Here is a 13580-nt window from a genome sequence, read left to right on the forward strand (position 1 = left end):
CTTACACCTTCCCTTTGTATAACCTACCCCTGAACTCAAGTCTTTTCAAAAGGTCTTTCCTGTTCTTTTTGCCTTTCCAAATGGATAAAATAAAAGTCGGTGGCAACTCTTGCTATCCGCAACACTTTTTAAAAAGTCAGTTCTCCCACCGTATTGTTAGAACAAGATTTGTTCTGATCAATATTCTTAGTTTTGATGATAACAATGTATATGAATTTTGTATGAGATAATGTGGTACTCTAATACTATGCAATTTCCATTTCAGGAATCACATAAAGAGTATGCACAAAATCAGCGCAAGAAACACTGACTCAGAAGGTTTAGCATGCAACATCAGAACATGCTCTGGCAAGACATCAGAAGATGGTCAAGCAGAATCAGAACATGGTCTATGGAAGCATCAGAAGAACTTGAGATCAGAAGCAGAAGCACTGAAGATTCTCATGGTATCACGCTAAGAAGCACTTCAAGGTCAGAAGACAAGAAGATGCTCTGCACCAAGCTGTTTGACTCTGATGATATTCAAACATTGTTTACACAAACATCAGATCAGAAGCAAGTACAAGATGGCAGGCTATGCTGACTGACAAAAGGAACGTTAGAAGCTATTAAAGGCAACGTCAGTAGACACAGCGAAAGCAAGGCTCGAGGTAGTTGACAAAAAAGTGAAACATTAAATGCAATGCTGCATAGATCACGCAAAGCATTAAATGCTCCCAACGATCATCTTCTCAAATGCCTATAAATAGAAGTTCTGATGAGAAGCTGAATACAACACTTTGCGCAAACATACAGAAACGCTGTCAAATTCAAAAGCTCTCAAACTTCATCTTCAACCTCACTACATTGTTGTTATAATATCTTAGTGAGATTAAGCTTAAACTTAAGAGAAAAATCACAGTTGTGATAATAGCTTATTAAGAAGCATTGTAACTCTTATAAGAATTTGTTTACATTAATTTGTAAGAACTAGAGGAGATCAAGTTGTGATCGGATTCTCTAGAAAGTCTTAGAGGGTATCTAAGCAGTGTGTTCCTAGAGTGATCAGGTTGTGATCAGAATACTCTAGAAGACTTAGAGGTTATCTAAGTGGAAAACCATTGTAATCTTGTGTGATTAGTGGATTAAATCCTCAGGTGAGGTAAATCACTCCAAGGGGGTGAACTGGAGTAGTTTAGTTAACAACGAACCAGGATAAAAATCATTGTGCAAATTGTTTTTATCTTACAAGTTTTAAAGCTACACTTATTCAACCCCCTCCCCTTTCTAAGTTTTTTTCTATCCTTCAATTGGTATCAGAGCGCCAGTTCTAAGGTGCAAGCACTTAACCGTGTTTAGAAAAGATTCAGAAAGAGAAAAACGCTTAAGTTAAGATGGCTGGTGAAGATCCAACACATACATCTACATCTGGCTCTTCTGAGCAACATAATGGAAATGGTAACAATGGTTATACTAGACCACCAGTATTTGATGGTGAAAACTTTGAATATTGGAAAGATAAACTTGAAAGTTACTTTCTTGGTCTAGATGGTGACTTATGGGATCTTCTGATGGATGGTTACAAACATCCTGTGAAAGCTAGTGGTGTAAAGCTTACAAGACAAGAGATGAATGATGATCAAAAGAAGCAATTCAAAAATCATCACAAGTGTAGGACTGTTTTGCTGAATGCTATCTCTCATGCTGAATATGAGAAGATATCTAACAGGGAAACTGCCTATGACATATATGAATCGTTGAAAATGACTCATGAAGGAAATGCCCAAGTCAAGGAGACTAAAGCTCTTGCTTTGATCCAGAGATATGAAGCCTTCAAGATGGAGGATGATGAAAATATTGAGAAGATGTTCTCAAAATTTCAGACGCTAACTGCTGGTTTAAGAGTTCTTGACAAGGGATACACAAGGGTTGATCATGTCAAGAAGATCATCAGAAGCTTGCCAAGAAGATGGGGTCCTATGGCGACTGCTTTCAAAATTGCCAAGAATCTTAATGAAGTCTCTCTTGAAGAATTGATCAGTGCTCTGAGGAGTCATGAAATTGAGCTGGATGCTAATGAACCTCAGAAGAAAGGTAAGTCTATTGCATTAAAATCTAATCATAAAAAATGCACTAACGCTTTTCAGGCTGAAGAAGAAGATTCTGAAGAATCAGAATCAGAGGAAAAAGATGAACTGTCCATGATCTCCAGAAGGGTAAACCAACTCTGAAAGAGCAAGCAAAGGAAGTTCAAGAACTTCAGAAGTTCAAAGAAGCCTGAAAGAGGAGAATCTTCTGGAAGTAGAAGATCTGACAAGAAGAAGGTCATTTGTTATGAGTGCAATGAGCCTGGACACTTCAAGAATGAATGTCCAAAACTTCAGAAGGAGAATCCCAAGAAGAAGTTTCATAAGAAGAAAGGTCTTATGGCAACATGGGATGATTCAGAATCAGAATCAGAATCAGACTCTGAAGGCGAGCAGGCAAACCTTGCACTGATGGCCACAGTGGATGATGGATCAGAATCTACATCAGAATCAGATTCTGAAGAGGTATGTTCTGAACTATCTATAGAAGAGTTAGTTTCCAGTTTAACAGAACTTCTGGAACTCAAGGCTCATCTTAGTATCAAATACAAAAAGCTGAAGAAGCTATTTGATTCTGAAACTAAGAAGCTGGAAGTGGAAAATTCTGAACTGAAGGAAAAAGTTTTAAAATTATCCAAAAATATTGGATCTCCTTATGAATCAGAAAAATCCATTCCTAGCCTCAATCATATTCTAAAAGAATATGACTCGAGCTTCAGAAAGTTTTTATCTAGAAGTATTGGCAGAAGTCATCTTGCTTCTATGATATATGGTGTTTCTGGAAACAAAAGGATTGGCGTTGGCTATGAGGGTGATACCCCACACAAATTTGAACTTGTAGATGATATTAAAATCACATACAAGCCATTTTATGATCAGTTCAAATATGGCCACTCACATGAAATTAGGCTCACTTCACATGCCAAAAGCTTTCATGCTACACACACTAAGAAGCATGTGACACAACCTAGAAAATATCATGCTGTCAAACCTAAAGAATATCATGTTGTTCCTCCTGTTGTTTATTATGCTAAACCCAAGTTCAATCAGAACTTGAGGAAAACTAACAAGAAAGGACCCAAGAAGTTGTGGGTACCTAAGGAGAAGATAATTTCTGTTGCAGATATCCTTGGCAGCAAAGAAGACAAAGCACAAAATGTCATGGTACTTGGACTCTGGGTGCTCGCGACACATGGCGGGAAGAAGGCCTATGTTCCAAGACCTGATGCTTAAGTCTGGTGGAGAAGTCAAGTTTGGAAGAGATCAGAAGGGCAAGATAATTGGCTCTGGAACCATAAGTATTGGTAACTCTCCTTCCATAACTAATGTATTTCTTGTAGAAGGATTAGCGCATAACTTATTGTCCATAAGTCAATTAAGTGACAATGGTTATGACATAATCTTCAATCAAAAGTCTTGCAAGGCTGTAAGTCAGAAGGATGGCTCAATCCTATTTACAGGCAAGAGAAAGAACAACATTTATAAGATTGATCTTTCTGATCTTGAAAAGCAGAAGGTGACTTGCCTTATGTCTGTTTCTGAAGAGCAATGGGTCTGGCACAAAAGATTAGGACATGCTAGTCTGAGAAAGATTTCTCAAATTAACAAACTAAATCTGGTCAGAGGACTCCCAAATCTGAAATACAAATCAGATGCTCTTTGTGAAGCATGTCACAAGGGCAAGTTCTCCAAACCTGCATTCAAGTCTAAGAATGCTGTCTCTTCCTCTAGGCCGTTAGAACTTCTGCACATTTATCTTTTTGGCCCAGTCAAAACAGCATCTGTCAGAGGGAAGAAATATGGATTAGTCATCGTAGATGATTATAGCCGCTGGACATGGGTAAAGTTCTTAAAACACAAGGATGAGTCTCGTTCAGTGTTCTTTGAATTCTACACTCAGATTCAATCTGAGAAGGAGTGCAAAATCATAAAGGTCAGAAGTGATCATGGTGGTGAATTTGAGAACAGGGTCTTTGAGGAGTTCTTCAAAGAAAATGGTATTGCCCATGATCTCTCTTTCCCTAGAACTCCACAGCAAAATGGAGTTGTAGAGCGAAAGAATATGACTCTACAAGAAATGGCCAGAACCATGATCAATGAAACCAATATGGCTAAGCACTCCTGGGAAGAAGCAATAAATACTGCATGTTACATTCAGAATAGAATCTCTATAAGACCTATTCTAAATAAGACTCCTTATGAATTATGGAAGAACAGAAAGCCCAACATTTCATATTTTCATCCTTTTGGATGTGTTTGTTTCATTCTGAATACTAAAGATCATCTTGGTAAGTTTGATTCTAAGGCACAAAAATGTTTTCTTCTTGGATATTCTGAACGCTCTAAAGGCTACAGAGTATACAATACTAAAATATTGGTTGTAGAAGAATCAATCAATATCAGATTTGATGATAAGCTTGGTCTTGAAAAGCCAAAGCAGTTTGAGAATTTTGCAGATATAGATATTGATATATCAGAGGCTGAAGAACCAAGAAGCAAAGTTTCAGAAGCTGAAAGTCTCAGAAGCAAAGGATCAGAAGATCAAGTTGCTGCATCTTTAGAGAATCTCAGAATTTCTGAAGAGCCAACAGTCAGAAGATCTTCTAGACTCACCTCAGCTCACTCAGAAGATGTGATTCTTGGAAAGAAAGATGATCCTATCAGAACAAGAGCATTCCTTAAGAACAATGCAGAATGTCAATTAGGTCTTGTTTCTTTGATCGAGCCAACTTCTGTTGATCAATCTCTAGAAGATCCAGACTGGATAATTGCCATGCAAGAAGAACTAAATCAGTTTACAAGGAATGATGTATGGGATCTTGTTCCTAGACCAAAAGGATTCAACATCATTGGTACAAAGTGGGTTTTCAGAAACAAGCTAAGTGAGAAGGGAGAAGTGGTAAGAAACAAAGCCAGACTGGTGGCTCAGAGTTATAGTCAGCAAGAAGGTGTTGACTATACAGAAACGTTCGCACCAGTGGCCAGGTTAGAATCTATTCGCTTATTAATTTCTTTTGCCACTCAACATAACATCACTCTGTATCAGATGGATGTTAAGAGTGCCTTCTTAAATGGCTATATAGATGAGGAAGTCTATGTCCACCAACCTCCTGGTTTTGAAGACTCCAAGTTTCTAGAACATGTTTTCAAACTAAAGAAATCATTGTATGGGTTGAAGCAAGCTCCTAGAGCTTGGTATGAAAGACTAAGTTCTTTCCTTCTGAACAACGATTTCACTAGAGGACAAGTGGATGCGACTCTCTTCTGTAAGACATCTAAAAAGGATATGTTAATTTGTCAAATTTATGTTGATGATATTATTTTTGGAACATCTAATGCTACACTTGGAGAGGAGTTTGCTAAGTCTATGCAGGCTGAATTTGAAATGAGTATGATGGGAGAACTCAAGTATTTTCTTGGGATTCAAATCAATCAAACTTCTGATGGAACATATGTTCATCAAACGAAGTATGTGAAAGAACTTCTGAAGAAGTTTAATCTTTCTGAAAGCAAAGAAGCCAAAACTCCTATGCATCCAACGTGTGTCATAGGTAAGGATGAGGTAAGTAAGAAGGTAGATCAGAAGTTGTACAGAGGTATGATTGGATCTCTTCTACATTTAACTGCTTCTAGACCTGACATTTTATTCAGTGTTTGTTTGTGCGCTAGATTCCAATCAGATCCTAGAGAATCTCGCTTAACTGCTGTTAAGAGAATTCTGAGGTATCTGAAAGGTACTACTAATGTTGGTTTAGTCTACAGAAAATCTAAAGAATACAACTTAGTAGGATTTTGTGATGCTGACTATGCTGGAGATAGAATTGAAATGAAGAGTACTTCTGGAAGTTGTCAATTTCTTGGAAGTCACCTAATCTCCTGGTACAGCAAGAAGCAAGCTACCATTGCCCTCTCAACAACAGAAGCAGAATATGTTGCTGCTGCTGGTTGTAGAACACAAATGCTCTAGATGAAGAGTCAGCTAAAGATTATCAAATATATGAGAGTAACATTCCTATCTTCTGTGATAATACTTCTGTCATATGTTTATCTAAGAATCCTATCTTACATTCCAAAGCTAAACATATTGAGATTAAACATCATTTCATTAGGGACTATGTTCAGAAGGGTGCTCTTTCTTTAAACTTTGTGGATACAGACCATCAATGGGCTGATATCTTTACAAAACCCCTTGCTGAAGATAGGTTTAAGTTCATTCTGAAGAATATCAATATGGATTTATACCCAGAATGAGAAGATGAGAAGTTCTTACATATGGTTAAGTTTTGAAATGTGTTAGGATTATGTTTCTATAAGAAGTTCTGATAGTGATCAATTAGAAGTTCTGATTCTGTTATTACTAACGTTTCATTATCTAAGTTGATTCAGAATCTCTTTTAAAGTAAAACAGCTGTCACCAATTTTCCAGAAAATGAACACGTGTTCACTATTTTTGGACAAGCATGCGTACAGTTGAGGAGACGCCGCACTAGGTAACTGTGCAAATCATGTCAATTTCTCACTTTATCTCTCCTAACGTCATATCTCATTAAATGCAAATTGATGTCATGCTTTTCTGTAATCATTTCTTTTAAAACATATTGCATTTCTTTTTAAATCCACCATTTTATATACCCTTCTTCACCTTCATTTCATCTTTTTACTTTCTCTCTCTTTATTCATTCCTCTCTTTCTTTTCTCACTCATTGCATAAACCCTTGTTCTTGATATCCAACCCCTTCAAACTCTCTTTCCACCTCACACAAATGTATCCACTTCTCAACCTCCACCTCATGCAAACTATGAACCCATTCCTTCTACCTCCCAAAATAATCCTTCTGTATCTGACCTTCCAGATTCTGCATCACATGAGCAATTGCTTCGTGACTGTAACTACACACCCAAGCCTCGTCCTGAACCTGAGCTGGTAGTGTTAGAATCTGAGAATGAAGCAGAATCATCTCTTTGTCTTGATAGAGAACCTCAACCCTATTTTGTCCTAAAACCAGATTTTGTTATAACCAAAATAAAATCTCGCCGAGCATACCCTATTGGTGTAATTTATGAAATGATAAAGAGGAATGTCAGCAGAATCTTTGATGCTCTCAGAATAGCTTATCATGCTGGATTAAATGATGTTGCTATGCAAACTTTCTGGAGGATCTTCAGAAGAAGAGCAAATGCTTATTTTCAAGAACTTCAGGAAATTTGTGTAGAACTTGCTCCACGTCCTTGTGGATTTCTGAGGCACTATGAAGATTTTTGGTTCAGTCGTCTTGGAGGGAGATATTGTTTTGAAGAGAAGGAATTCATTAATGAACTTGCAGAAGCCAACCCTTGTAGGGATATTGTGGTTTGGAGACCTAAGTATCCAGTTCTGACTGGAGACTTCAAGTGGTTGTTTGACTTTCTGAGGGAGAATCCTTCTGAGAAGTCCCCCAATATGGTCATTCCAGAAGTTGTTTACCCTCCAGAAGTTGAAGGTCCTACTCCACCAAGGAATCTTGCTGCCATTCTTCAAGCCCTTGAGAATGGAGATTCTGATCTTCCTGCTCCTGAGTATGAAGAAGATGCTTCTAGGGAAGAAGCTGATGCTGAGATTCATTCTGCTGGGAATATTCCTGCTGAGGAAAATCATGATAATGATCTCACCATGGACACAAAATATTCTAAAATGGTACAATTTTAATTGCAAAAATACAATTTAATTGCAAAAGTAAATTTTGGACCTAATATGTCCCCAAAATGATGAGGTAACAGACAAAGATAAAAATGTTAAAATAATGTTTTTCAAAACATCTAATTTTTTTATATTATAGACAGCACGTATCTCCTAGCTAATAACACACATGAGTGAATTCCATGCAAAAACAATATATTGAAATGCACATAGTTGAAATAGATTAGTTTAGATTTATATAAAATATAATTATGAAGATAACTGTGGAAAAAATGATATTATGAACTTGAGGAAAATCCATGACCCTTTAGGAACTAGATTATACACGATAAACAACGTAAAAGTGATTGCAAGAAGAAGGAAAACATAGAAACATAAATGTAAGAAAAGGATATTTAAAGAAAAATAAAAATGAAAATATAGTTTTTTTTTATAAAAAAAGAGAGACCATCATCACATGGTCAAAGATAATCTTTTAAAAAAGGGTTAAATACTATTCACCCCCTGCCAAAGTAGCGAGATTCGGTTTTCCCCCTTATTAAAAAAATTGCCAAAGTAGCGAGATTCGGTTTTCCCCCTTATTAAAAAAATTGCAAATTAATAAGTTGCAAGTTGCAAAACTGGGATTCAAACCCAGATCACCAAGGCTAAATTGCTGCAAGCTTACCACTAGACCATGCATGTTTTGTTGAAAGTAATTGACTAGGAGTTCCATACATTATAAGTTGCTTACATTTTATTAAGTTATGGATTTTTTTAATTAACATTTTTTTATAATTATATAAATGTAATATTTAATAATTTATATAAATAATTTTTCGAAAACATTTTTCATAAACATTTTTATTAAGTTTTTTTAATTTTTCATAAACATTTTTCATAAATATTTAAATAATTTTTCATAAACATTTTTATTCAGTTTTTTTAATTTATATAAACGTTTTTTTAATAATTTTATTTAAATGTTTTTTTTTTAAATTTTTTAATTAACGTTTTTTTTATAATTATATAAATGTAATATTTAATAATTAATTTAAACATTTTTTTTAATAATTTTCATAAACATTTTTATTCAGTTTTTTTAATTTATATAAACGTTTTTTAATAATTTTATTTAAATGTTTTTTTAATAATTTTTTTTAATTAACGTTTTTCTAATAATTTTATTTAGTTTTTTAATTAACTTTATTTATTTATTTATTTTATTTATTATTAATATTTATATATTACTTTATTTATTTATTTATTTAGTTTATTTATTTATTTAATTATTTTATAAATATTTAAATATATCTTAAATATTATATAATTATTTAAATATTTTATAATTATTTAAATATTTTATAAATATTTTATAATTATTATTTTATAATTAAATATTTTATAATTATTTAAATATTTTATAATTATTTAAATATTTTATAATTATTATTTTATAAATATTTTATAATTATTTAAATATTTTATAATTATATAATTATATAAATATATCTTAAATATTTTAACGTTTTTATTTATAATTATATAATTATTAAATAACACATTTATGTATTATAAAAAAACGTTAATTAAAAAAAATTTTAAAAAAACATTTATATGATTTTATTTAAATGTTTTATTTAATAACGTTTTTAAAATACATTTAAATATTTTATTAAAAAAAACGTTATAAAACTATGCATTTATATAATTATATAATTATAAAATACATTTAAAAATGTTATAAAATAATGCATTAAAATATATTTTATAATTGTATTCAGCAATGTATTTAATTATTGTATTCAGCCATGTATTTTATAATTATATTTTATAATATATAGAACTCCATTACAATTCTAAGCAACTAAACATGTATGGTCCGGTGGTAAGCTTGCAGCAAATTAGCCTTGGTGACCTGGGTTCGAATCCCAATTTTGCAACTTAAAAATTTGCAATTTTTCAAGCTTTCCAAATGCAGCAGCCCTAAATTTTTTTTTAATAAGGGGGAAAACCGAATCTCGCTACTTTGGCAGGGGGTAAATAGTATTTAACCCTTTAAAAAAAATTTTAAAAAGTTATTAACAAGGGTTTGTTGTGAATCCCATGAGTGAGTAAAATTGTGAAAATGAGAGGTTAAAACTGTTAGAATTGTTAATGATAGTGAAAATGGAAGGGGTCCTATTTATAGGATGGAGAAACTAGGTTAAAGGGAAAAATGGGATAAGATAAAATTAAATAAGATCCTATTTTAGTTAGCAAGCATGACTGAACATGATGAAATTTGAACAACTTTTGAATTTTTATAATTTTTTGACTATTTTTTATGAAAAAAAAGTGAATTTTTTTTTTAAATGAATAATTAAATAGTACAAAATTAATAATTAAATAATAAAAAATACTTTTTGTTGTTGTGATTTTTGTGTAATGATGAAAAAAATAAAGTTAAAATAAAATAGAATGAAAAAAATGAGGAGTGTGGTATTTGAACTTGGGACCTCTCATTTATAGTTCCTTACACATGATCTTTTGTCAATCGTGTTATCTTAATTATTCAAAACTAAATAGCACTACAAAACATATGAAAGGTGAAGCAAATTTGGGATATGACATTCACAACTATCCCTATTTAATTACTCTTTGAATGAGGGTGTGAAAAGACAAAGTTCTCGCACATTCGGTTGGAGTATAATTAAATATTAGAAGATCCCTAATTTTTCTTTGGAGATGGAACCGTTTGTGTTAAGGACTAACTTGTTGAGGATATGAGGGTAAGCACCCATCCATAACTTATCGTTGATCCTCCGAATCTTGATTTGGCCTTGATAAGACTTAGGATAATTGGTAATGGAAGGAATCTGGACGAGGCCATGAAGACTAGAGATGATTGGACGAAGCTCTAGGAGGACTGGGCGAAGCCCCAGGAAGATTGGACTAAGCTCCAGGAAGACTGGGGGAAGTCCTAGGAAGACTGGACGAAGCTCCAAGAAGAATGGGCGAAGCCCTAGGAAATATGGGTGATTGGGCGAAGCCCTATGAAGACTTGACGAAGCTCCAGGTAGACTGGGCAATGCCCCAGGAAAGATGGATGACTAGACGAAGCTCCAGGAAGAGTGGGCGAAGCCCCAAGAATGGATGATTGGACGATGCTCCAGAAAGAATGGGCGAAGCCCCAGGAATGGATGATTGGACGAAGCTCCATGAAGACAGGGAGAAGCCCCCGAGAATGGATGACTGGATGGAGCTCCAAAAAGACAGGGCAAAGCATCAGGAAGAATGGATGAGTGTACGAAGACTGTGCGAAGCCTTAAGAAGAAGGGATGACCGGACGAAGCTCTACGAAGACTAGGCGAAGCCCATGGAAGAATGGATGACTGGACAATGCTCCAGGAAAATTAGAGATAATTACCTATACGGGGATTGGATTAAGGGATAACCGTCACGTGGATCAGAGACTAAGAAAAAAATAACTCATAACTCGTCAATACTTGAGAAAAAAATAAATGCAAATAACTAGGAGATGACGATGCAGATAAGTCGTCAACACCTAGGAAAAGATAAACGCAGATAACTAGGAAATAACGATGCAGATAACTCGTCAATATCGAGGAAATGATAAATGCAAATAACTAGAAGATGGCGACGCAGATAACTTGTCGACACCTAAATAAACTTGGATAACCAAACTATCCTTATCAGGGGTTTAAGAGATAGATTGAAGTTGGGTATGAGTAACTTATTACTTCACGGGGACCCATGTGATAAGTTGAAAGATATAAGGCTTAGATTAACACATTTATCACTGCTATGAGACTTAGGTGATAAGAGAGACAATAAACACGAATAATATTGCGGTAAAGGGCAATCAACAAAAGATTTGGAAATATTATTCCAAGAATTTATCGTCTCCATAGAGATTAGTGGTATTTAATTGTCGTTCGACAAGTCTCGCGTTTGTGTGTTTGGTTTTTTAATGGGTTTAAAGTAAATGCGGGAATTAAACATATAAACAAGAAATAATACATTCTTTCGAGAAGAAAACTTACCAAGCATGAATTTACACTACTCAAAACAAACTTAAACCTATCGGTCAGTCGCACTCAACTTACAATACTCGTCAAAATCATCAAGTATTTCTCACATCAGCGTTTATCTCTGAAGCACCAACAAGATGGATCTTAACCGAGTTTATCTCTAAAGCAAAGTTACGAGAACATCGGTAATCTCACGTCGACGATCTCTCGCGCGCAACTCGAACTCGCAAGCATTAAGCTCCAATATCCACAGTGATTATTAGCTCTAAATCTATCTATAGAATCCATAAACTAATAGATATCCATCCCTAGCTCTAAATCTATCTATAGAATCCATAAACTAATAGATATCCATCCCTAGTGTTCCTTGCATAAAATGTATAGGACATGGGTTCGAGTCCGATTGTTTCAAAATGTACTTTTAAATTTTCAGACAATTAAGTAAATAATTAAATATTTAAAAAAGTCACGTGAGATGACACATAGAAAGATTATCTCTTGAATAGTGACACATGGACTAGGGTGAAGGAATCTTGATTTGTTAAGGGGGGATCGCAATTTTTTTAAAGGGGGCAATTGACTGGGGGTATGATATATTTAACCCTAAATTATATTATATTTAAACTTAATATTATAAAATAAGAATGATCGATTATGGTTGAAACATATGAAATAATAAAAATAAATTGATTAAACTAAACTGATAAGTAGTATTAAAAAATGAGTATCATCAATTAATAAATTAACACAACATATCATATTAATGATTTAAAAAATAAATAAGTATAAAAATATATACACGCGGTTCGGTTTGATTTGGATCGATTTTGAAAAATCAATCAAAAAGCCGATCTAAACCGAACAGTTTTACAAAATGACGTCCAAGTACATCCAATAATTTTATTTTTTATTTTTGCGGTTTTCAATTTTTATCGGTTTACATTTTTATTTGGATCAGTCTGAATTTGAAGATCCATGATGACATTCATATCATATTGCAATTTTATCTTGCATATATTTGTGTTTTTTCTATAACTAAATGATAGTTAGTGTTTAGAGTCTCAATAAACAATTTTAATTAAACTCCAATAATAGAATTGTAATTTTAACAAAAAATTGATTCTTCAATGTAAGCAAACTTTTGATTCTCGCAAACTAGAAAAAGTACGATAAGATTGTATTTAAATGAAAATATGAATGCTATAAAAATGTTAATTTAAATCATCAAATTTTAAAGATGATTCTTGATAGAAAATAAAATAGAAGTTTATTATGAGTTTTATTCAGATCTACAAACTTTATTCATAATCATGACAAATACTTTCAAATAACATTTGATCAATTGAGTGAAGCAATCTTAGCATCAATCTCCTTAATCTTCTCATCTATCATCTTGATGAAATCGACTGGATCGTCAATAGTGAGGTTGGCAAGAAAATTTGGAGTTTGAATGCTACAAATCATAAGAAGATCCATTAGTTTCTTCCGATTGTCTTGTTTCAGCTTTTCCAATTTGTCTTTAGCTTCAGCAATTTTCTGTCGGATGAGACTCTCTTGGTTCACATTCTTCATTTCATCTACTAGAGATGAATTCGAACACCTTTCAACATTTTGATTGCTTACCTGTGAATTATAAGAGACCTAATTTTTAGAATTAAAAAGGCTGAAAAAATTATAACAATGGTTGAAATATCATAAAGAGTTGTAATTTTTCTTACCTTCTTTGAATCAACCTTCTTTCTTTTTGTACGGAAACGATTCGCCTTCTGCTTATTCATGGATGCAGCAGAGTTTCAAAAATAATTAACAAGAAATCAAATTGTG

At 33.5% G+C, this 13580-nt stretch overlaps 1 protein-coding gene across 1 annotated transcript; it reads right to left on the bottom strand.

Moving 5' to 3' along the window:
- Nucleotides 1–12997: 12997 nt before the first annotated feature.
- On the bottom strand, nucleotides 12998–13580 carry LOC131648267 (uncharacterized). Its single transcript, XM_058918043.1, has 2 exons — nucleotides 13475–13580; nucleotides 12998–13379 (listed from the first exon to the last, which is right to left on the bottom strand). The coding sequence occupies exons 1-2, from the start codon at nucleotides 13532–13534 to the stop codon at nucleotides 13095–13097; spliced, it is 345 nt and encodes a 114-aa protein (XP_058774026.1). The 5' UTR covers nucleotides 13535–13580; the 3' UTR covers nucleotides 12998–13094.

The sequence above is a fragment of the Vicia villosa genome, linkage group LG2 (assembly GCF_029867415.1).
Source record: "Vicia villosa cultivar HV-30 ecotype Madison, WI linkage group LG2, Vvil1.0, whole genome shotgun sequence".
Taxonomy (NCBI): Eukaryota; Viridiplantae; Streptophyta; class Magnoliopsida; order Fabales; family Fabaceae; genus Vicia; species Vicia villosa.